The sequence below is a fragment of the Parasteatoda tepidariorum genome, chromosome 6 (genome assembly GCF_043381705.1).
Source record: "Parasteatoda tepidariorum isolate YZ-2023 chromosome 6, CAS_Ptep_4.0, whole genome shotgun sequence".
NCBI lineage: Eukaryota > Metazoa > Arthropoda > Arachnida > Araneae > Theridiidae > Parasteatoda > Parasteatoda tepidariorum.
In genome coordinates this window covers 28765664-28792936 of record NC_092209.1, presented here as the reverse complement: position 1 = coordinate 28792936, position 27273 = coordinate 28765664, and the positions used below count along the sequence as shown (strand labels likewise).

The 27273-nt window shown below is 27.0% G+C and overlaps 1 protein-coding gene across 1 annotated transcript; it reads right to left on the bottom strand.

Moving 5' to 3' along the window:
- Window positions 1-1608: 1608 nt before the first annotated feature.
- On the bottom strand, window positions 1609-27189 carry LOC107448336 (cysteine-rich hydrophobic domain-containing protein 2). Its single transcript, XM_016063488.4, has 6 exons — window positions 26852-27189; window positions 23310-23364; window positions 19723-19878; window positions 18518-18574; window positions 14149-14208; window positions 1609-10824 (listed from the first exon to the last, which is right to left on the bottom strand). Exons 1-6 carry the CDS (start codon window positions 26953-26955, stop codon window positions 10774-10776), a joined length of 483 nt encoding a protein of 160 aa, XP_015918974.1. The 5' UTR covers window positions 26956-27189; the 3' UTR covers window positions 1609-10773.
- Window positions 27190-27273: the final 84 nt, after the last annotated feature.

Here is a 27273-nt window from a genome sequence, read left to right as displayed (position 1 = left end):
AATAAAGAAGCTGAATCCTTAAATTTAAAATATTTATCTATATGAAAAAATTGAGTAAAAATATAAGAGACTAAAAGAAAATGAAAGGCGAACGAACGAATTTTAGGATGTTCAAAAGTGGGTGAGAAATGTAAAGAAACTTTTTCTCCTTATCTAAAGGAAAGTGAGACCTCCCATAGTGCATCCCACTGTAACTTTACTCTTTCTTTTGAAGAAGTCCCCCATTCTTAAACAAGAAAAGATAAGAGAAAGACAAGAATGCAGAGAATCCATGATCCCTGAATAAATTTTTATTTTCTTTATTTTTTCACTACCACAAGCAAAGAGAAAAGAATTTGTTCCTCCTCTTCATATCACATTACAAGATTGTAGTCGTTCTAAAAAGGCAATTAATCAGGGAACCCCTTCAGGCAGAGATAGATCTTTGGTGATGACCAGAGGACAGAGAAATGTAAAATCCAGTGGTAAAAACCGACAGTGGTAAAAACCGTCAAAAACCTATTGTTTTCTTTAATTTATGGCATATAGCGGACAATATATTATTTTCACATAATTGCCTTTATAAATGAATGTTGTAAATGATTGCTATTGATTTTGAAACTATATACATGTATTTTTATAGAAGGATATACATTTATACAGAAATATTGTAATATACTTATTGAAAATAGTGATACTTACTCTTATCATTATAGCTTGATTTGCAAAGGATTCAAAATTTTGCACTTCTTGTTAGAAATAAACAAACAAACAAAAAAGCTTGGAACTATTAATAAGTTCAAGAACTAGAAAGAAGAATTTAAAATTTGGCATTTCTTAAATATTAGAAATAAGCTAAACAAAACTTGTAACTACTTACAAACTCTAAGTCAAGAATGACTTGACATTCTTCAGTAATGTAATATGCCAAACAAAATTATGCTTGGAAATGTTGAAAATTTTGTTTAGTATCCTAATATTTTGCTTCAAATAGTATGTTTTGATATAATCATGATGGGAAAATGCTAGAATCTGTTCTTAAATATCTTTTAAAATTTTTTTTTCTAATTTTATTGCCCAAAAATGAATTAATTTTAAATTATAAGCAGTTAAACTCAAATAAAAATACAGTTTTACCAAAACTATGGGTTTTCGACATGACGGTAAAAACCATGGTACAAACCGGTAAAAACCGTCATGTGTCAAAAACTTGCCAACCCTGTTCTGTAGACATCTAATTGAATCTTATCTATACTTTAATTGCGTCATTAAGTTAAAATAAAAACATAATACGAAATTAATAAACATACTTTATATTAAATATTCCATTCAGCACGTCGAATACCAACTATGTAATTGTATTTCTGAGGACTGCAGAGTGCTCCATACGGTATTTGTTACAGCAACAAATAATTTTCGAACGAATTATGAAATAATTTTTTTATTCCATCGTACTCTCTGTACGCATCATCATAATTTTAAATTTCCAAGTCTTATAGTTTTTGCACAGCGAAATAAAATGTAACATAAAACTGAAAACCGAGAACAGCTTGCGATTTTCGATTTTAGGAAGAAAACAAATTGTTTAAAAGCAGAAATTTTTGCAATACCAAAATTATACAGTACAAATTTGCAGTGAATATATTTATTCAACATTTTAAATTCACAATTCAATTATTTACAGTAGTAAACACACAATACAAACAAAGTGAAACCTATTTACAAATTAACACACGGGCACTATTTGTTTTCCTAAAAAAGAACAAAAATTGACAACACATTCAGTTAAAAAAAATCTAACATAGAATTTCCATTACTGGAAATACATAAACAGTGGCATATCAACGAACAGCCACTTATATAAATATTCAATTTACTGGAATTTTTAAGATAATATTGTAAAGGATATTGTTAAAAATTAAATGTTATAATAAACATTACTCATGGATGAATTTTCTAAGACTAAATAGAATCAAAAGGATAAATATGGACTTAAATTCAGAGGCCTACAAATTCACACGATTAAAAAAAAGTAAACATAATACTTTAGGAAATTGTACATAACCTTCGAGATAGAATAAAAAAAAAATAAGAGTATTGTCCAGCTATCACGAGAACTCCTCTATGCTGAAAATCTTTGTTACTATGGAAACAAGAGTAAAACCATTTCTAATGGGCGGAGCTTTTAAACTGTTTCGTTTTGCAGTTATTCGAAGCCAAAAAAAAAAAAAAAAAATCAACTCATTCTATTACGTAACAGGTCTAGTTTAAAGATGAACAGGTACGTTTCAAAACAGGTATTTGTTTAGATTTTTAACAAAGTTGAGGCAAATATTTACGTTTTGGCTGTAGGCTCGATTCACAGTAAACTCCGCTATGGCACAGAATGAGCTAGTTGTCCATTGAAAAGATAGCATGATTCTTCCAATTTAAACCAATGACCACACCATACGGATGTGTGATGAAGTTGCAGTGATAGCCGGACAGTATTTAAGTCGTTCAATATTTTAATATTGGATTTCCAACTGTGTGCCACTATGTACCTAAAAGTGTAGCAAAAATTTCGATAAAGGTGCTGACACGAAATTTTTGTTTACTCTAATTTCTTCAATTTTAATAAAGGAGCAAACTTTTTTAATTTCACTTATTTTTAGAAATGCTGTTATCTCTGTAACAGCTAATTCTCCAATAATATATAGAGTTTTTGTAAGAAAAATCCTCACTAAAAATTATCGTAAGATTTTCAAGAGAAATTATTAAGATTTTTTGTTATTTTTTAAATTATATTAACATTTTTCGTAGCGTAGAATATTTAATCGTTTTGAAGAATTAACTTTCAACATGCTTAAATATTTTTACAATAAACATTTAAAATCGTAATTTTCGAAAAAAAACATTTAAAATGTTTGTATTTCTGACTCATCAAGCGTTGTTCTCGATTACTGGCAGTAGAAGTACTTTTCGTGTATTTCCACTTCGGATATTATGGGCTATTACCTGTAGAGGAAGTGCACGAAGCACTTTTGTAAGTACTATAGGCTACATTTTAAAACTTTCTAAAAAGAAACAAATTCTGATAAAAATCAGGAAGTATTTGGCTTCTTTTAACATTACATTCTGAAGACAATTTTTTAGAAATCATTCTGAGGATTTTCTCGAGTAAATAAAATACTTTAGATAATTTAAAATCCATAGACAATCAAAAGAATATATATATAAAATATATATTAAAAAAAGAAAAGAGTCAAATAACTTCAAACATCCTACAAAAAAAAAAAAAAAAATTATAAGGAAAATTTCCAGATTATTTTTAGTGGGGATATAAGTACGAAATAAATACTTTGGAGGATTGATAAACATTACAATAACGAATTTTAAATTTTGTGTCTCCCAAAAATGACTAATTTGGAAAATCAAACAAAAACGGATTGAGATAGTTTGTCGTGTTCTGCACAATAAGTAAATTTTTGGGCACCAAATTACATATTAAGCAAAGAAGCGCCATCAGATGGTGCTTGTATGACTTGAAAACAGTATTTTTTGCACTTTCAAATATAATATTTACCTGAACGTCTGTTAATTTTGTTCTCAAACAGCATCAAGTTGACATTTTTTCACTCAATGTCACTCGTTGTTAAACTTAGTAAATAATAATGAAACTTTCTCAGAATAAAAATTGATTTCCTAAGTAGAATGCAGCGAATTGTATGCTTTTATCGATTTCCGTTTCTTTTTAATTGACTTTCCAAATCATTGGTCATTTTTAAGAGTAAATTACAAAACCAAAAAAGTATATTGAAAAAAAAAAAAAAAGCAAGATGAAAAAAGAAGTGTGACTAGTTATATAACTTTAATTTTGTTCAATCCATGTAAATCAAGTAGACATTAAGTACTTTTCTTAACAAAATGGAATGAGTAATAAGACAAAATGATGGGTAAAATCCTTGAATAGCCAAACTCTTGGCGACTGTTTAAAATATCGCCAAGTTGGCGATTATTACTGGGATCAATATTGCTTTTTGATTATATATATATATATATAAAACAATTTAAATTATTACAAATTTATTAAAATATTTTTTAATAGAATAAAAGATAACAGTAATGAATGAAATTACGGTTAAAAAAGGAAATAATAGGGATGATACTAACTGCAGCATAAATGGCGAAAAAATAAACCCTTTTACCTCTTTTCTAACAAAATCTAACTTTCGCATAGGTATACATATCAAATAAGCAATCAGGTTTAAGAATTTTGGTGGTGTGATCAGACGTTCAAAATTATATACTCAAAATTTCTTCCTGAAACCTATTTTAGTGAACTAAACTTGCTTGGCGAGAATTAAAAAAATCGCCACGGGGTAGGCTATTCTAAGATCCACCCAAATGATATTGAAAATGAAATTATAATTAAAATTACGGTTCATGCTTTGAAAGAGTAATTTTTAGACTAGAAAGATTATTAAAGAAATATTTAGTATTATTTAACATTTCAGGATAAATATTTAGTATTTCGTTGTAAAACAAGATCTTTCTCAAATAATAATTTTTTATTAACAGTAGCAATAAGAAAATAGTTTTAAATACTTATTTTGCCACTGAATTTGGAGGTAAAGTATTATTACTTTTTGAATTAATATTATATCATAGAACAGAAGTTTCATGACTATATTTATCACACTACAGTTTCAAATGACATATCGAATAACTTTTCAGCAATTTTATAAATCCATTTTGAATTTTAGAATAATATATCAATTCTATGTGCAATAAAATATAGTAGTCCGATAAGAGTAAAAACTAAATTAAAGGTGGAATTTGATTTCCGATAAACAATTCTTGTTTAATTTTCAAAAGAATGTACATGACAAACAAAATAAGTAAATTATGAAAACAAAACAAATAGGATGCAAAAACTTATATTTAGATGAATTATTACTAAATATAGTTGCAAAAATTTATGAACTTTGAACAAAATCTAAAATTACAGCTTCTATTTGGAAAAGAAGCAATTTAGATTAACATAGAATGCAAACTTACTTACAGAATGCTCTGTAATCAATGCCCTTAATACATATTTCTTTTGGAACACTTGTTAAAAACTGTACTTAATACATATTTTTAGAATTCTTGTCAAAAATGAAGTCAAAATATGTAGATGAGAAGGAAAGTTAAGATATTTTTAATGCCCGAGATAAATAATTATACTTTTTTCTAACTTTTATTGATAATATTCACATATTGATTTCACAATATTGATAAAATTACTTTCTATAACTAATTTAAAATTACTTTAAAATTAGTTATAGGTAAAATTATTCAGATCTTCAGAAGATAAAAATCTTAGGTAAAATTGAATTCCATATTCTCATGAGATAATTTTAGGTAAAATTGAATTCCATATTCTAACGAGATAATAATTTTAGGTAAAATTGAATTCCATATTCTCACGAGATAATTACTTTAGGTAAAATTGAAATCCACATTCTTAAGAGTTAATAGTCATAGGTTGAATTAAAATTCATATTCTCAAGAGATGATTTTAGGTAAAGTCAAAATCTATATACTCATGGAGCTAAAAATTGTTAGTTTTGGTAGCAGAAATCTTCCTGCAAGGCAGCATCTGTAGTTGAATTTTATTACAGCATTTGCAGATTATTTTTCATCTAAAATTTATTTTTATTTTTAAAAGAGCAGACAAACGAATAGGGGAAAATTGTAAAGATTTCTTTTTATAACTTCACTAAACTAGTTTTATAATAAAAATAAAAAGCTGAATTGAGAGAACACCATGAAGGATTATAAAGTAAAGACATTTTTTCTGTTACTTGATTATAGGGGTAATTGTGAGCCTAACTCAAAAATCCTGAAAATTTCTTGAGTAAAATATTAATGACGCATTTCAAAAAATTAACGTCTTTATAAATTTAAATCCTTGATATTTTCACAACATGAAATTCTAAATAAATTAGATGCAGCATAATTTAAATTTATAATTTTGCATAAGTTTCCTTTTATCTCTAATCACATTTATTATTCTACCAGAAAAAATATTTACAAATGAAAGAGATGCCAAGCATAAATTCTAGTTTTAATATTTTTAAATAAAATGTACAAGAATTTTTATACATAAATGTGATCGATGATTTTTTGAATTTTCAGGACTTTAGATTTCTGGATCACGGCAAGAGAAAATCCGGACTTTTTCCGGAGCACAGTCATCCCTGGGGTTAACTGTATAGGGATTTATTCCATTTTTTTAGTATCATTGCATAAATTTCAACAAAAAAAAATTTAAGTATAATTTTTAAGGACTTTAATATTTGTAAATTCTGCTCCATGTATGTGAGATTGAGCTGAATTTTTACAATAATGATCTCTGATTTATGAAGATAGCGCTGCAAATTCACCCTGTAAATTCTGATACCAAGATCTTGGATAAAATTGAAACCATTAGGAAATTCAATCACTAAAATGTTTTATCAAACTATTCTCTAATCAGTTTTATCAGAAGAAACTCTAGACACATTCATTTCATCAAACATATCTATTAACTTTTTTCTGTCAAACCTCAAAAATTTGTCAGATTTGAATAACATTTTAATTTTTATCTCGAATTTTTTATAACTTCATCTTTGACAAGGATTTTAATATTACAAAACACCATATCACTTATTAAACAGACAAAATATATCTGAGGCCCTACCATGAGCGAAAGAGAATGGAGCGGAGATTTCTGGCTGGAAAATAAAATCGGGAAAGTTTGGTTTCACAAATGTTCAACACAGAGCTATGAACGCTCGCTTGAAATTCATATGGGCATAGCTAAAATTGAAAGTTAATTACTTAAAATTTTCTAAGAGAGTACGTAAAATTTTATCAATTACACAATTTACGCATTTTATTTTTAAATGTGGCAACATTGTTATTCATGAGTTTACAAGATGAACTTACCTAATTTAGATAATATTTTTGGCTATCAATTGTATTTTTTAACGTTTTTACTACAGACTATGAATAAAGAATACTTCAGAATTGTGAATACTTCAAATTAAATTTTTACTAAAAATTGTTAGAAAATTTATCAAGATAAATTCATTATGAGAAAATCATTTTTTTCCTTAATAAATATTTCAACCATATTTTTAATATATTTTACTTTACTTTTTTAAAAATGAAAATTTATAGACTTGTTTATAAAATCATTTTTTACCTATAAAATACTTGCAAAAGTGAAATACTTACATAAATTTATGTATATATGTATTTTGATGAAAAAATGACAACATAAAAAATTTAAAGTAGATAAAAGAATGAATAAATCAATACTTCTTTTTTTAAAATGTTTTTATTTTTAGAACTCGTCATTTTTTAAAACAATTTCTTTTTATGTATATAATACTTTATTTGTATATTTATTCTTTATAAATAAAGAAACACCACTAAGATTAAATTCTGTTGAACACATAGCGAATTATTTTTGTGATTTCAATAAGAAGTATTGATCAGGGAAAATTTCCCTTAATTTAGACATTTTAACATTTATCATAATACTTTATATCTCTTAGGCCATAAATTCTCAGTTAATTCTAAAATTATTTTTTTTGTTCACAAGCAATAATGAAATAAAATATTTCTCTTTTAAATATATTTTTTATAGACATTTTGTTATGTTGTGTGTAATAGAAAAAACCAACAGATTAACAGGTGCAGTCACCAACAATCATTGATTCTTTCAAGAATGAGGATTTTGGGTAGTAGAGACTGACTTGGAAAAAAAACTAGGTGGATTTTTTTGCAAAGAAACTATTTCAATGAAATCTTGTGGTTCCTAAAAAAAAATTCCCTTTTGGCAGTGTTGTCATACCCAGATGGAACTAATTTCTTCAGAGCTCATGGTAGGGTACCAGATGTTTCACACTGCACAACACATCAATACTAGACATAATAATTTAATAAAACAAAGATATATTACAGGTGGGTTAATTATTTCTAGACAAAAACAACAAAGAATTTACAATAAATTAGACTTATTGCTTAATTTTATTGTTTACATATGTATAACTTTTTCAACAACAAAATAAGTACAGTATATCCCTGATTATCCAACACTTAAAAAATACATTAAAGTATAAGTGTATTTATTACTGCCATAAAGTAAAACAATATAGGTGAATTAATCCAAAATAACTAAACATTTGCCACATTAACTCCTGATTTTGGTCAGCTTTGCTAAATCAACATTACAAATGTTAGATTTATTAATGTTAGTATGTTAAATCAGGATAACTTTCAGTCATCGCGGAAGTATCTCAAGTGTGTGTGTGTGGGGGGGGGGACTCTCTCCCACTCCCCCTCTATATAAATTCCCAAATTATCTGAATATCATAAAATGGCAACCAAGAGTTTGAGCTTGCAATTTTATCTTCATGATTTGAATTGTTTTAAAATTAAAATAAAATCAATGAAAGAAATTGCTTACCTGAAAATTATTTATCCCTAATTTTATTATTTTAGAAGGGGCAGTGTCATTTTATGAAAGCCCCCTCTGCCCCCCCCCATTCTGCGGTCCCTGATAGTTTCATAACTCTTTAACAACCTCAAATATTGCAAATGTTAAGTTTTATTATTTAAATAGTCTTAAATTTCAATTAAAACATATTTTCTTGAAGATGTGCTAATTTGTAATTATTAGCATATCCTCAAGAAAATAGTAATTTGTTTGAGATATATAGAAGACAAACATGCCACAGCTATTTTGAAAAAAAAGGTAAGCTTAATGCAATAACATAAAACTTCAGAAACATGTTTTACAAATTAAGCTATAATAAAAAATGTTTTAAATTTTAAAATCATTTTTAAATTAAATTAAAAAAAAACTTTTATGAACACAATCAGTAATTTTACTTTAATTTATGACTCTTTTATTAGTTGTAATTGATTATTGAACTTTTAATTGAAATCATTTTTTAGAGATAGCCAATCGGATGATTTAAAACTCTGTTTAAAATTGTAATTTTGTTAAGATGTTTCCAATATAACTATACATTAAAAAAAAGTGTAAACAATGTTACAAACATTCTAAGTTTGTGCGGCATGATTCAAAAAATAGTTTGAAACAGTTGGCAAGATGTCGGTTAACAGTATATCTTGTTTCAGATAATCAGGAATCTACATGTTCAATTTTAACAAATCTTTAAATAATTCACAGTTATACAATCTGACACATTTATTATTTAGCAAACTTAATAAAGATCACTTTAAAATGTGATCTTTATCACAATAAAACGTGATTTACTAACACGATCAACACACATGAAATGTATTAGTTTAATGGGAATACATGTTTATCGACTTTTGGTTAGTCACCATATGAATATATTTTAGATATACAGTTTTAGAGTTATTTGTGTCAACAACAGAAATAAGACATAAAACAGTACACAAATTACAAATATATAATAGGAAAACAGGAATCTTTAACACAAAATAACAGGTGCAGACTATCAGACACACAACGATTTTTTTTCTTCAGTAGAACAAATACATGCAGACTTAACGGGGACGCCAAACTCTAATAATAAATTTTCCTAGTTACTGAAGTTTTTTTTTTAAAAGTAATATAAAATAAAAACTTAAAATTTTTATTTACAACTTTAGTGAATAATTTATATTTATTTTTCATTGAAAAAGTAATGGCTGTTATGACATGTGGGTTTATTTTTCTTAATAATTGTCTAGAATAAATAAATCTTCGTGCATGTGGTGGACTTTATTGCTGTCACTAGAGTTAAGCAAAGGCAGTACAACTTTATTCATAATTTCCTTGGGGAGGGTTATGGAATTAAACTAAAAGGCTAAACCATCAAAAACAAATCTTTTTCTAAGTACAGAAACAATTCAAGTTTCACTTACAGCAGTACTGTGTGCAAACCCTGGGTCACACAGCATACATGAACAAAATAGTCTAGTTCCTGTAAGAGTCTATTAAACAATGCAACTGTATTTACAGCCCTAGTGATCCCTTCATGTGAATCCATGTAAAAGACCATGTTCACTTACTCTTCTTGTATGATTTAGTAGAACAGCACCACACTACTAATGGTATTGATAGCAAGTGTGATGCAGTTCAGCTGAACCACACTTGCTATCAATGCCATTTATAGTATGATACAGTTCTGCTAAATCATGCAACAAAGGGGATGAATGAACAAGGTCTTTAATAGAACTTGACATGAAGAGGTCACTCAGGCTGACAAAACATTGTGTTTCAAACGTGTTACATACATTTTGTTACTCTAGGAAATAGACCAGTACATTGAAGTATGACATGTGACCATGGGTTTACACACAGTACACCTGTCAATAAAACTTCAATTGTTTTTGTATAACTGTTTCCATTTAGGTTTTTTCTTAGCTTAGTACAGCTATTTGAGAACAGGGAGGGAAAGCTGTATTGTGGTGGGGTAAAGTCTTGATTATCAGCCATCACACAAGTGAATTCGTTAATTTAGGTTAGATAGAACTAAGTACATAGTGAAATTGAATAGTAACTATAGAAAATCTGTAGTAAGTTGGTATCCCCATATTCTAATAAGATACTTTCTTGACAAATAGTTTAATACCATCAAAATAATATTATACTGTCATGCAATCAGTTATTTTGCTTTAAGTCACTTTGGGTAAAATCACAAACTTGTGAAAGAAAGTTGTCAGTATACAACCAATCTACACCAAAAACCATGCTAAGTGACTGATAAAAACAGTATTTTTTTTTCTAGATACTATTTAATTTTAATCTGGACGGTGGATGGGTATCTTCGGAATAAATTCAATAAGCAACACCTAAAACAAGCACAAAACAAATAAATGTAATTTAAGAGAAAATACAAGAAAAATTACAAGACATTAATTAATAAATAAAATATTTTTTAATTTTGAAGGTAAGTGAAAGTAAATTTTTTTTATTTAAAAAAAAAAAAAATTGCACTAGAGGTGCATCATGGGCTATTTGCAACAGTCTGCAAAACATCCCTGAAGAAGATACAGAGACTTGCAGTCACAATTTTGATCATCTGCAGAGAAAAGGTTTCTCTGTTTTGGTATCTTGACAATCTGCATACGAAGTTGAACATTTTAGGGTGGAACAGGGTAGTGAGGACTTATAACCATTGTTTTCCCTAACCCTTTTCAGAAGGGTGGCCCACCCCTCCTGTCCTTTGATCCCTATAAATGCACCTTTCTTGCCGACTATAAATGTGACGCCATCCCTTAAAAAGAATGCCTCTTTATTTTTTCTGGAAAAGGTTGTTTTTTTAAATACTTGATTCAATAAAATGTCCTCTTCTGATTTTTTTAGTAAAACTTTTCACATGTTGTCTGGCTATATAATTAAAATTCGCATGATATTTGGTCCCAGATATATTCAAATCTTTTATTGAGGGGGGGGGGGCATACATATGAGTTCTTTTTAGAGATTTTAAATTTTACCATTATATCTTTTAAAAATAAATACCTTTTATTAAAAAAAATTCCTTTAAATGTTTATTTTCTCATCATTTTAAGTTTAAAATATATTAAAAAAAATCCTTCAGATTGTTTATTAATTCATTCTTTTTTTAGTTAGTTTATTTTAGTTTCTTTTGAAGAAAATTTATACACAGATTGTCTTTTAGCTTGCCTATAATTATTTATCGAAAGCTTAAAATTTTTCTGTTATTTTGATAACGAGTGAGAATTAAGTCAAAGAAACACGCTGCTCGATTTTTAAGTTTTTTATTTTATTTTATAACCGTCAAACAGGCAACCCAATTTTTGGGTTTACAACTACTAACGTTCAAATACATAGCCTAGTAATTTTAAACCCAATCCAGAAGACAAGGGAGCTCCTGGATCAAGTATTGGGAGAAATTTGAATTCGTGGAGGACTTTTTGATAATTCGTCTACCACTGAGGATATTTCACCTAAGCACTGTGGTCGGTGCAAGCCGGATGCAGAATTTGTATCAACCAGCCATCAGCTAGGGGTGATTGTGGCACAAAGTGAAAAACCCTGAAAATTTTATGTTCGAAAAATCGATAATTTATGTATCATAAATATTTCATATGTAACATAATTTTTTGAACTAACATTTATAATTAAATTACTTTCTAATGCAAAATATATCACACCTTTAGAGTAACTAATTTTAGAAGCTTACTTCTAACAAGAATCACAATATTCGACTTTAAAATCGGGTGAACATGAATCGTGATATTGGATTTTGAACGCGAAAATACTACTCGCGATATTGAATTCCTGAATCACACGAATACGAATCGCAATGCCTAGGTTTTAAATCATGTATAATAAATTTCAGGATGTTTGATATCACAAACGTATGAATACGAATTGCAATATCGGATTTTAAAAATGCACGAGCATGAATTGCCATATTGGGTTTTAAAAAAACGTGAATAGAAATTGTCAAAATGCGGTGCACGATTTTTAAATCATGTGAATACGAATTGCAATGAATAGTTTTTATATCAGGTAAATACAAAAATCGATGTTTGATATTAAAATCGTGTGAATAAGATTTGCGACATTAGTAGATTCCGGGGCTGTACCAAATAGCGAAAATCCACGAAACCAAATTTGCAGCAGAATCATGTAGGACGTAATTGGCGGAAGAATGTATATAAACATCTTGCTAACGATAATTAGCAAAATCTTCAAAATTTCGTCAATTTATAAGTTTTGATTTACAGAAGTCCACAAGAAGGCCCTGAGATATGCGAATGCGGAATTCTACAATATTTGCACAAAATTTGCATGCACTGCTTCTAGTTTTTGATCACGGAAGAATGATACGATGAACCCGGAATCCCGGGGTACTCTCGGAGTACAATCACCTCTGATCAGCAGGATTCGAACCCGGTCCACTTCATTGGAAGGCGAAAGCTCTATCCCTTGAGCCATCGTGGCTCTTTATTTTTTTAAGCTTATCATGATTGCGGCACTTCAATCCAACGTCTTACTCAAACAAGGATAAAAGAAAACAAACTAAGCTAGATGGATAGGGACGGAATAACCTTTCACCAGCTTCGAAAACATCAAGGTCAACTACTTTCACTCTCTCACAGCAAGCTTAATAGCTAGGACATACACTCCAGGTGTCTAATTATCCCACCTTGTAAATGTGGAGAAAACTAACTGTGCAAAAATAGACTTTATATAACGTGAATACCAAAAAACAATACCTAAACAGTTATGAAAGCGGTAAAAATTAAATAATGAAGCTTTCATTATAATTATTAAATGAGGATTAAATAAGTTTTTTTTATGTAAAAAGTAATAACTGGTTATTTTTCACACTCTTGAAACTATTAAGTACTTTAAATTCAGAGTATTTTAAACAGTATTTCAGTTAATGAAATGCATATATTACATTCCACAAACTCAATTATAAAGATGTGAGATTTCTATTGATTTGCGTAATACAAATAAAAAATTTTATGTTGTAAAATAAATATTATTAAAAATAAAGTCTAGCATCAATTTTTTTATGCAACAAGGACATGGAAAATATATATAGATATTTAAGTGTTTTAACAGGGTTCCCACTCAATTTGAGGAAAAAAATTCCCCCGATTTTTCCAGATGTATCAGCAAAATTGCAATGAAAATCCAAACATTTTATCTATACCATGCAATTTTTCATCAGACAACTTTGATTTTTTATTTGTAACGTCAAACACTAGATTTTGTGAGCAAAGAAATATCATTGAATTAGGATAGAAGCATGGAAGTTTAACTAAATGTAAAATTTTTACAAAGAAATCTTGAATCTCAATTAATTACTGTTATCAACAATTCTGAGATTGGTTATTTTCTAGGTACGATGTAAGGAATTCTCCAGGTTTTTTTTTTTAAAAATAAATTTCAATTTTCCCTGACTATTCCCTGCTTTTAAGAGGATAAAAAAAAAAAAATTCAGTGACAATTCCAGGTTTTCACAGTTCCCTGAAACCTTGGGAGCCCTCTTTAATGAGTCTCAGAATTTGGAAATTATAATACAAGCTACAGTTTCACATAATAAATGCTACGTGTCTAAATAAAACCAACTTAGGATATGTAAAATTCTAAAAATTTAATTAAATTGATACAAACAAGAAAAAAAAACTTACATATTCCATCATACTATTGGAATCGCACCATTGTTTATTTAGTCTCCAATGTAACCCAAGCTATGATATATAAAGAAATAAGCATTAGTAAATAAAAAAGAATTAGAAGATAACTTACTGTATTTAAAAAACAATATAATAAAATTATCGTTTAAAATGTATCAGATTGTAGGAACTACACAATATTATTAAACGAAAAAAAAAATCAGTTAATATAGTTGGAAATAATAATTCTGTATCTATACCATTAGATAATAACTTCCCATTTTAAACAAATAAATATAGGAAAGAGTTATTGGACAACAAGAATAAAAAATATTAAACATATTTCTTCAAAATGAAATAGCCCTCCATTAAGATTAACCCCTAGACAAAGAAAATTCATTTGAGAAAAAACTTATGCACTTGTTATAAAATACTTAATTAATAATTTTTTAATCTGTTCAAAATAATAATAAAAGTAAAGCAGAAAGAATTTTAAATTTGCCTCATGACTAACAAGGGAAACTAGGGAAGTGTGACTCGCCAATTTTGAAATAAACTAGTGGTATGCCTTATGAGGAATAATTTTAGGGGGCAACATTCGTTTCGGCCCATAGAAGGTTCTGTGAGATATTAAAAATAATTCAATGTATAGAAAAATCGGTATTTTATTACTTCAATGCAGACTATTAGTTATTGTAATTGTCTCATAATCCAATTAATTTGTAATTACTTGGATAATTAATTAATTTGCTAATTGATAAATTAATCAGAAAAATAATTATTAATAAATTGTTAATTAATTAATTAATTGATTTGCAATTACATACTCCAATTAATTTGAAAAGTTTTTTGAAAAAAAAATTAAAAAAATTTGATGTCAATTTTTTTTTAAAATTAACCTAACAGATTTTCCTGAAAAACTACAGATATATAAAATTTTCGAAATCAATTTTGACAATAAATATGCATTATATAGTACGTGAAAGTACCACAAAATTAATTGGAGTAGGAGACAATTACAATAACTAATAGTCTGCATTGAAGTAATAAAATACCGATTTTTCTATACTTTGAATAATTTTTTATTTCTCACAGAACCTTCTATGGGCCGAAACGAATGTTGCCCCCTAAAATTATTCCTCATAAGGCATACCACTAGTTTATTTCAAAATTGGTGAGTCACACTTCCCTAGTTTCCCTTGTAAGTTTAAGGTTCAGGAATTCCCTCACATCGTAAGTAACATTTTCTTAGTTCTTTACCTCTACTTTATTTTTAGGGAAAAAAAATACAATATTTTTCTTATTCTGATTGGATTACCCATGTAAAAAAATAAAAACAAATTTATTGAAAATAACAATGAAAGTAAGCAAGAGTAATGGAGAAAAGTTCTAAATTTGTCACATGATTAAGGTCTAGATTAGAGAGTTTTCTATTTCCCTCAAAAGTATTTTTTCAAATTCTTGAACAAAATGTAATTTTGCATGTTTAATTAAGTGTGTAAAATTTTAGTTTAGTCATAATTGGGAATGTCATGTGGTTGAATTTAGAAAAAATATGGTAAATGAAATTAAATGATAATTGTTACTATAAATAATCATTTAATTTCACTAATTCAATTCATAATTATCATAAAATTGGCACTAATATTTAAATTTCCATCACTATAAATTTTATAGTGATAGAAATTTAAATATTAGTGCCAATTTTGTACTTTTACAGAAAGTTTAGAGCAATTTTAAACAAAATTGACCATTTTGGAACGGAGCAGGTTAATTTGAATTGGATAAGCAAACAGACTAGTAGTTTACATTAAACGCAGTTCAGATGGAGAAAATCTAGACATAAAATGCTTCTTTTTGAATTTTATATTGTATCCCGTACTTAGGAGAAAAATTATATTGTATGTTCTGCAACAGGATATTTGCTAATTACAAATGCTCTGCAAGTATCATAAAAAATAAAACATCTTCAAGAGTCAAATTATAAACAATTATTTTTTAAATGACAAATTTATTTTCCAACTAAAATTATGAAAAAAAAAGAAGTTTCATTAAAAATATGCCAGGAGAAAATAAAATTATTAAAACATAAAATTTTCCTCACTACTCGATACTGATAAACTGTTTTGCTGAGACTTGCTACTAAACTTTTTTTTATAAATTTTTTTTTAAATGTTAAAAGTAAACAGATTTAAAGTAATTTATTTCAGAAAAAATATCTCACAAAAAACACTTTTATTGTTTTTCTTGTACATGAATAATACACAATTCTTTCTCCTAATATTTAGTTTTGATGTGAAGTTATGTTATTATATAATAATCAGAGTAATGAGCATTGGAATTGGTTAAAAGATTCTAAAAAGTTTTAATATTATATGTAAAAGAAATTAAAGTTTGAAGTTAGAGTACATTTTTTAGACGGAAAAAATATGCTTGCTTTGAAGTTTCAATAATTTTGTATGGCAGTTCAAATAAAGGTTCAGTTTTCTTTTAAGGAGAAACAATCGTATAACACCTACTGAAATAGTTTAACAATTAAAAAGTTTGGTAAAATTTTTTTTGTGTTTAAACATCACAAAGATGAATTCCCAAGTACCACTCAAATACATAAACAGAAGGAAAATAAATTATTTAACCTACAACTTGTCTTTAATAATATTAAATACTTGATTTGATGGAAATGCAATTTACAACATTAATAAGTTGGCTGGTTTCATAAAATGCATTTTTGAATAATATACCTTATTTTCCTTGATTTAGAAAAAAAAAATATTTAAATAACATTAAATTAATGAAAGTTATATTTTTAAAACATCCTAAAATGCTCTATTTTACAGAACAAAAAATGAATATATAGTTAGCATAATTAATAAACTAAGACTGATTGTAGAATAAAATAATATAAATGAATGTATGAGAAGCCAGTTTTATGATCTGGAAATGATTTTTTTTTAAAAAAAAACTTTATGGTTATTATAGCTTTATGGGCAGAAACTAAAAAAAATATATATAAGTATAAATGTATACACTGAAACAAATAACATGGAAAATATAATTTAATAAACAAAAATAATTGCATGAAAAGTATAACTTCGAAGACGAAAATTAACAAAAAACCTACATGGTAAGTATAACTTTAGAGATAGAAATTAAAAATTAACTTCATGAAAAGTAGAATAGTGAGAAATGAGTGCAAACAGTTAGAAAATGCAACATGGATAATTATCTGAAACAAATATATGTTTAAGTGCAAATTAATAGAAATACAAATGATAAATTATGGTAAAACATACAGGTAAAAGAAACTTTAACAAATGACTAAGATAATTGAGTTTGGGATGATAATTCGAAGTAATGGGGCTTAGATCAGAATAAATAATAAAGTAGATATAAGCTAAGTAAGAGAAAATAAAACATGTATTTTAAAATTTACATCGTGACAAGTAGAGTCAGAGGAGGGTGAAAATGTGATAAATAAAAATTAATGCTAACTTTTCAATTGTAAAACAAAAAAATAAAGTTTTTTATTCTCTCATTTATCAGTTTTATTCCCCCTTTTAGTGAACAATTAAATGATTAAATAATAACATAATAAGTTCATTAATGTCAATATTTAACTGAGACAAAGCAGCTTTTATGTTTCTTTATTAGGTTTCGCAACATTAAAACATAACATTTCTTTCAATATTTTGTTTAGTAAATTTTTCTGTATTTTCATTTTGAAGAAAAACTAACACCCAACCGACCGACAGATATAACATTTCAGGATACAATAATTTTCAACATAATAACTTACTAGAATTTTAAACAAACATACTATTAGATTTTAGTTAAAAAGACATTTATCAAAAGCATGAAAGACTAGTTGTTAGAGAAAAAGTGAAAATTTTTGAAAGATAAAAAAATAATTGCAAATTGCAGTTATTTTTTTTTCTTTCAGTTTCTGAAAAAGATGAAGGTGAGAGTAATATATTTCTGATGCAATTAACAGTAGATTTTAATATTTAATATTAACAAAAAAAAAAAAAAAAAGCAATAAATTCTTAGTTTAACAGAAACACAAAACATAAACAATATGAAATATTTTTGAAAAAAAGTATTTCTCATACGAAATAATAAATAAAAAAAATCCATATCTTGGCATAAATAAAATTACAATGATATTCAAGGCAATATTTAAAAAAACAAAACAATTCTGTTATAAATTGTTATTTTGAGAATAAAAACAATATGTATTTCGTAAAAAAGAAATGCTAAATATCATTTGTATTAATAAGTTTTAAGTTCATATATTATGTATGATAAATATCTTTTTTAATAAATACAAAAAAAAAAAATAGGCAAAATTATGAAGCTCATTACTTAAATATTAAAGACATAATACCTTATGATACAGATGATTATTCTCCCATTCCAAAACTTTATCAATAGAATGGCGAGTCTATAATATATAACATATCATTAGAACAAAAAAAAATTGAATTCAGTAGATTATAATAAATAGATTTCATGGAAATTTCGAATTAAATACAGTTTAAATTATAAATTGTTTATTTTGTTTGAGAAATATAGTAATAACAATAAAATCTTTTTTTGTTTTGTTGTCTTTTTTAAGTGAAACGTCTACAAAGTCTAGCTATGGGCAGAAGAGTTTTGAACAGTGAAATCGTTAAAAACTCTTTGACGAAGAGCTTTAAACTGGAAGAAAACGCCAACATTATCTTAAAAAAGAAAGAAGAAAAAAAAACACAGCTGGGCATGCCAAAACACGGCTGGACAGAAGGCCGTAGGTTCGATTCTTCTTCATCTCATATTATCTTAAAAATGATTCGGATTTCATGGAAAGTTTCCTTTATTATGATTGATCCTGAAGCTACACCATATTTTTAAAATATTTGAAATTATTATTACTTTTTAAAACTTACTGTGAATTTAATATTGTTATTTTAAACTGAATATTTATCTCGTTAGTGTGACATAACCTCTGTCAGATTACATCATCTCTGCTTGCCATTTATCCTACTGATGGTGGAGTGCCAATGTGATGCTGAAGCACGTACAAAGTTTAATAAAATCTTTTTTGACATTTGTGCCTTTGAAATGCTTTTAATGAAATTTTTTTACACAAAGAATTGCTCTCGTATAATTTTAAGAATATATTAAAACAGGGTTTGTTTTGATTACACATCCGCCAACTTTAACTATGATTTGTCTGAAAGATGACAGTCCAGAATCTACAAATAAAGAATTACCAATTGAAATTAGTTTTATTTTTCATTCAGTCAATACTAGAATCCTTAAATTCAATATAACAGTGTTCAAAATAAATTTAAATCAAGTATGAATGCATAAATTGGCTATTACTTTAAAGAAAATCTTTAAAAGTTGGCAGTTATGTAATATTTGCATTTCTGGGAAAAATTTTATTTTATGCTTCTAATTATTTTATTGTTACAAGCTTTAAAACTTACATTGCTATGCAATATCTTTGTTACTGAGAAGGCTAAAGTTACAAGATATTTTTAAGTTTTATATTATTTCTTTTTATTTTAAAAAAAAAGGAGTTTAAAACTTAAAAACTCTACTCACTCTTTTACTTAAACATATAACAGGCCATAAAGAACAACCTAGCGTACAACAGCAACATAGACAGCCACAGAAAAGCCATTTCACATTTACTGGAAGTGTTTTTCGTAGAACACAATTTATTCTTGTTATTGTAGCTTTGTACTCCTCTGGAGCTACCTGGATATAGGAAAAAAAAAAAACTTAATTCTCAAGAGCAACTATCATTTTCAGAAGAAACAGTTCATAGCGTGACAAATAATGCACTGAAAAAATAAAGAATATAAAAGATTATCAGGTTTCAAGATTTTTTAAATTTTTTTCAAATGTAAGAAAAAATAAATAAATTTGCTTTTTGAATAAAAAAAATCTGATTTATTTGATTTAAATTATGTATTTTTTTAATATTTAAATCTGAATTTATTTTAATTTGCTACATAAATTTATAGCACTAAAAAATCCAAACCCAATTATTTTCACAGGATAAAAGAAAGAAAAGTAAGAGTAACAAAGAAAATTAAGAAAAATAATAAGTTTTATTTACTGAGAAGATTTCCTAAAGGAGAAGAAAAAAGAAATTAAAAAATGCATCTAAAAATTTTTCACAAATTTAAAATATTTTAAAATTAAAAAAAATAAATAAAATAAACATAAAATAAAATAAATAAATAAAATAAAAGAATTTCTTCTCGTCATCAGCTCACACGATTGCATGAACAAAAAATAAATAAATAAATAAAAATTGTGCTTTCTAATATTGTATTAACATAGTCAAAGAAAAAATAACATAATAAAGAAGAAAAGGAAAAATAAATAGAGAGATTAACAAACAAAGAAAATAAAGAAAAATAATAAGTTTAATTTACTGCACACAAGCTGCGGTTCACAGAACTCTAATATAGTATATGAAACGCACAGAATTTAAATTTTGTTCTAAACATCCATTTTTAATAATCTAAAAGAATTACATGATTTTTAAATGTATTAACACCACTTAGTTACAATAAATTTCAAACTATAAAAATTATTAATAAATTTAAAACCTCTACTCTTTTAGTGCCTTGTAATATTTTAAATCAAGGATTTTGTTAAAAAAAGAGATACATTTTAATTATGGTGACCTGGGGTAATTCCTGATCAAAAAACGCAAACATCTATTTTGTGAAAAAACTATTCAAAATAGAATTTTAACATTTACTGGAAGTTTGAGGCTATATGAGATGAGTCCTATGCCATCTTCTTTTGTTTGAAAATCTAATTAGAATTTAAAAGAGTTTAAATTTTTAGTGATCAGGAATTACCCCTGGTCTTGATCATTTCTGGGGTAATTCCTGATTACTTCTGGGGTAATTACTGATCACCAGTTTTTATTGTAAAGGGGCTGTTTGAAAATAATTATATAATGGTAATTAACAAATAAGACATCAAGATAAAAAAAAACCAAAAAGATATGCTTATGCAGCTAATAAAACGATTTATTTAAAAGCAAAAAGAACGATTAACGCTTTAAATTTACAAAAATCTTTGCATTGTGCCATACATTTTAGGCAAGCAGCCAACTCATTCTCATGTTCTTCTAAAATATAAGAGAGTTCCCACATGGGTTACTTTTGCTGGAGTCATTAAGTTTACTTCATTAAGTGAGAGTGTAAAGTTAAGTAAGGTATGCCAACAGCTCTGGCAGCAGCTCTCACACTGAAATTTTAATTTTCAATCATTAAAAGAAATTCACTAATTTTGTTTTCTAGAAGATTAGTATCCTTTTTAGGCTTATAATTTCTCTCCATATTTATACTAGGCTAATTTATAAACTTAAAAATTATTCTAACAATTATACTAGGCTAATTTATAAACTTAAAAATTATTCTAACGATGTACACACATAAAATTAAGATGGAAGCAAGGTAAGACAAACCAGAAATGGTGTAAATCAGAATACAGTCTTGTATACAGTTAAAAACAAATTTTGTTCAAAACAAAAATTCCACTTAATAAATATGAACTGTTATTTAAGAAAAGACAATTAGCTATTCATAAGCTATTTTATATACTATTTATAAGAATAAATTACAATGATCAGGAATTACCCCAGTGATCAATAATTACCCCATCTGTAGGGGGCAACATTTGATATAGTTTCCTATAATCAATTATAAAGTTTACAGTTGATGTGAAACAATTAAACAAAAGCTTTCACTACTTTTATATCAAAGAAAAAGAAAGTAACTCAAAATATTTATTATTAAGAGAATGAGGGGGATCTTTGCAGAAATATGCACATTTTGAAACCCATCTTTGAAATGGAAAATACAGAAAGCAGTTTAAAAGGTACTTATTTTGTTAGATTAAACAAAAAATTATTATTAAGTAAATGTAGTTATACTTTAGTAAAGTGTACAAGCATTCTTGTCCATGTCTCAAATTTAAAAAAAAATAATTTTTTTAAAATAAAACTTAGGTGATCATTATTTACCCCAGAAACAGAGTGATCGTGAATTACCCCGGGTCACCCTAAATCAATGATTTTTTAAAAAAAATTACTTGATTTAAATTACAATTTCAATTGTGATTTAAATCAACTAATAGCACATATAGTAATAATACAGATAGTAATTGGATAAAAAATAGCATAAAAAATGAGGTTTTTATGGAATAATAAGATTTGATTTAAAAATTTTGCTGATTGGTAACAAAGCATGCTTATAAAGTTTCTTAAACAGGATGATAAATACTGTAACAGCATGATAAAAGGCCACAACTTATTCAATTCAAACTTACATGATAACATTATAAAATAAATTTTAAAAATATTTTAACTATTAGAGTAAGAATTATTTATTTCAATTCACAAGATAATTTACTAAGTGGTGTACCTACATACACATGATGAAAGCAATAACAGAGCCAGAACATTCACATCAGGGTTCGTGATTAAAAAATTAACAAAATCGAAAGAATCTGATCTATTTGATTCTTTTACTGTAAAAACTTCACTTTATAATGAGTTAAATTTTACAAATGTAATTATAATTAGAAATACCTACTATTAAAAATAAATTTTAACAATACATTTCAAACAATATAACTGTATAAATTGTTTAATCATAACACATATAAATGTTTGATTAAAATCAATTTAAAATGAACTTGAAATGTATCATATTGTGCTATTGAAAAACAGACTAACAAACAAATCAAAAAAATTAATTTCGCTTTTATAGATTTTTTAAGACTTAAAATTACACGATGAAAAATATTATGTTACACCTTACTTTCATTGTAGGCTGACAAATATTTCTATACAGAATAAATAATTCCACCTATTTGTAAAATTTTTTAGAAATTTCAAGTAAATTTTAAAACTTTAAAAACCATCAAAAATTTTAAAATGTCTCACATAACAGCACTTTTGAATCAATGATTTATTTTAAACAACCAATTTGATTTAAATTAACAAATTTTTTAAAAGAAAAACAGTTAATTTGAATCATAATCTTAATGATTTTTTGCAGAAATGTGAGTTAATGCATAATAATAATAATAATAGTCAAACAATAAAATGTAATGAGATTTAAGATCTTACAGGAAAAAATATTCTAAATTATACTTACTCTACCACATAGAGTAGATGGGAATTCAGATTCAAATCTGTTACTTAGTCCAAATCTGAGAATAAAAACAGTCAGTTACCAAAATGTATTCTAACATCTGAATTATTAAAAAAAAAAATTAAAAAAATAGGTCAGCAGCCACTTGAAAATGATCTAAAATGTTTTCCTTGAAAAAAGTTTTATAAAAATATTTATTAGTGACTTAATAAACACACTATAACCAAAATAAAGCTTCAGGTTTCAGGAAATAAAAAATATATATGTATATAATTTAAGAAGTAATCAACATATATTTATATAGGTAAGTTAGAATAGACTTTTCTATCCAAATAATCTCAGTTTTGTTGCACAAGGGTCACACAAATATAAAATAATTAACCAAAATACATGTTGGTTAAGGTTAAATTTTTTATTTTATTTTTTGGCTTGGAAGGCAAAAGGTTGCAGCAAGATGCACCCTTCATTTACTTGGTATAATAAGGGGATATTATCAACAAAAAAAAGTATGATGTAAAGAAAACTATGATAAAATAATAAAAAAAAATATAAAGAAAAAATTTCCTTTATTACTGAAAATAATATTCAACAATTGTAATTTAAGTAAAAACCTTTCAATTAGATTAAAAGAGGAAAAATTATGCAAGTATTTTATTCTAAAAAATACATTAAACATATCTAAAAACAAAAAATTCAGGGAAGAATATGCTACTTTAGGGTGCAATGTTTTATTAATTGGTATAAAATAATAAAAGAACCTCATAATTAAATTGCAAGCTAATTAAAAGTACTACTTGTAACAGAGGGGACAAATAAAATCCAACATTCTTGGCACACACTGTTATTTAAGCTAAATTCTGTGATTTGGACTATCCTAAACATTATTTAAAAATCTTTTTTCAATTATCACATTTCAAGGTAAAATAAATTATTATAAGATTTTGTAAAATTGCAAACACATTTTCATTAAGTTTAAATAACGCATTGTAACAGAGGGGACATCTTACAAATTTGAGAAATAGTTAAAGGGAAATATCACTGTCAAAAGTGACACTTCGGTTGTTATAAGTTGGAGTCGGCAGCACTGCTTATTTGACATATGAACCTATGCTACATCTTTGTAAAGTATTTAATCTACCAGATTATGCTCCAAAAAAAAAAAAAAAAAAAAAAAAAAAAAAAAAAAAAAAAAACAATCTGTACATTTGCTATTTCTTTCTCAATTTTAGTAAACTGGGCAACAAACTTAACTACCCTACTTTTTCCTTGAACTTTTACACTTGCAAAACTACCTATTGCAACATCAACAGAGAAAGAACCCAGAATTTCTGTAGATTCATACATACTGGTATCTTCTAATATTCCATAACTTTTTCTCCTTCTTTAATGGATACAGATGCATAAGAAATTAGGCAATTTATTTGAACTCTTAAACAATTGATTCGTCATATATTTGTTAAACATTTTATACTTAACATACACTCTTCAAATGCAGAACATCCCTTTCAATATCCTCTTTTGGACAGTGGATTCCTTCCACTCCATTGCAAATGAAGTTTGCCTATTCAGTAAATGGTTTTGCATCATTTAGTAGAGAAGTTCATTTTCCTGCCATCATTTCCTTGTACATAGTCCTCTTTATGGTGGCTCCTACCCCAGCAACTGCACTTTTTTCACGACTTTAAAACCGACCCAATTTTTGGGTTCATGACTTCGAATGTTCAACTCCGGATCCTTGTAATTTTAAACCCAATCCAGAAGACAAGGGAACTCTAGGATCAAGCATTTGGAGAACTTTTGCCTTCGCAGAGGACTTTTCTTGATGGAACTAACCCATATTTGAGTTACATGGAGAGGAAGACCATGAGAACCTACCAAGGTTAGCCTGACGGCAAAGGGACTCTAACCCGTGATCCATCTACCACTGAGGATATTTCATGTCAGCACTGCAGTCAGTGCAAGCCAGATGCGGATTCGCATCGATCAGCCATTGGTGGGATTCGAACCCGGTTCACCTCATTGGAAGGCAAACGCTCCCCTGAGCCATCACGGCTCTTTTCCCACGACATGTGGTGAAAAAATGCCACTTAATTTTAATGGATAATAAAGTAATTTTGCAAAGTCAAGTGTATACAATTTCTGTTTGAATTGGAATTATGGCCCCTCACTTACAGTTTCTAATATTAACTAAATAGTTAATATAGAAATAATCTATGTTTGTATCAGTTATAAACTGATACAAATAGCTTGCCAATAAACATAGATTAATCATATTTAGCAGGTTTTTATCTTTTTTTCCATGGTTTTAACAAATAAAAAACCATACTTTACTATACACGAGTAAAAATCCTGCTGGTAAGAAAATATTACTATACTATTTATAAGTAAATGTAGTTCAGTTTAAAAATAATAATAAATACATTTTCCAGACATAAGTTTTCCGATACATAAAAGTTATATATTTAAATAAATTTATTTTTATAATGTTATTTTAAATATTTAATAATAACACAATCATAAATTATGATATAGTTAAACTTTTTATGTCTGTAAAGTAATTCTAGGATAAGCTGAGCCAAATCTGAGTAAATACACTTTTTTCTAATACTATTAGACAACTAAAAATTTAAGTGATAAAAAAATTCTACATCTTTTCCAAGATCTTTGGTTTAGAAATTGAAGATTTTCCCAATTTTATTTAGATGAAAATTTTCATTTTGCGATTTGCGGCAGAACAATAATCTAGTCCTGGCAATTTCCCCGCTGCAGCCACAACAAGAAATAAATAAAAACATCACGGAAATGGACTACCTGGAAAGGGGTAATTCAAAGTCACTTCGTGTTTTAATTTTTTAAAAAAAATTCGTGAATTTCAAATCTATTTAGCACCTTTTGCTGTTGCAACAGATTATGATACGGAAATATCCCCTTGTTCAGATATTATTTCTTTACATTTTTCTTGGTGAAAAAGTTTCCATACTTTTATACTGAATCTGATGAGTCATCTCCCAATAACCACATGGGATTTTCATTAAACTGTACTATGAAATTTTAATACCAAAGATTATACATGCATTACATCCATTATATTCGAAATATGAAAACAAAATACAGTTTCACTGATGCAAAAATTTGTTTGAATTTTTCTAGTTGGAAAATTATCTATACTTTTAAACAGATTCTGATGAGTCATCTTCCAATAACCATATGGTTTTTTCAATAAACTGTAATATAGATATTTAAATGGATAAGTTTATACATGTATTACAACCACTATACTAGAAATATTAAAACAAAATACAGCTCAGTTTAGTAGATAGCCTAAAATAATCTAATAAATTTCAAGGTGATCGAAGATATATTTTAGAATAACTAATATACTTTATAGTACAAAATAAAGTCAACAATTTTGTTTTAAATTGATAAAGAGAGCAAACATAAAAGAAATAACAATTACAATACAGAACAGCATATTGCCAAAATGCTTAAAATAAAAACAGGCATAATTTCTGCAGCATTTTAGTTCATTTTATTTTTATACTTACACTGTCATATTTCCAGCTCCCCGAATAATAACAGGGTCAATTAGAAATTCTTCAGTAAAACGTTCTTCAACTTCTTCTTCGTATATTGCATCGAATTCAGCCATTGTATTAAATTTACACGACACATACAATTACAATACTAACGTAGTTCTGTCATTTGGAGAAACGCTTGAGAATGAAAATAAAGTAAAGGCATTTTATAAGTATAATTCTGTTCACAACTAATAAACTTTTCTTTGTGTTTAACTTAGTCTTTTGTTTTGAAATGTTATGGGTTTCTAGAAGGCAGTGTCTATTACACCGACTATCGGTAAGATAGCCTCAGAGCTATCGCGCCGACGTTGACAACAGCGCCACTTTACAGAAACTAATTCATCGGTACAATAGCTTTAATATAAGTTATGCTTTTCTACCTGTGTATG

Coding starts and splice junctions, on each gene's coding strand:
- LOC107448336 (XM_016063488.4), bottom strand. CDS start 26,955: ATGGCTGAATTCGATGCAATATACGAAGAAGAAGTTGAAGAACGTTTT. Junction 23,365..26,851: donor GGAGCTGGAAATATGACAGT/GTAAGTATAAAA, acceptor TTTTATTCTCAG/ATTTGGACTAAGTAACAGAT. Junction 14,209..18,517: donor ATAATCATCTGTATCATAAG/GTATTATGTCTT, acceptor TATATATCATAG/CTTGGGTTACATTGGAGACT.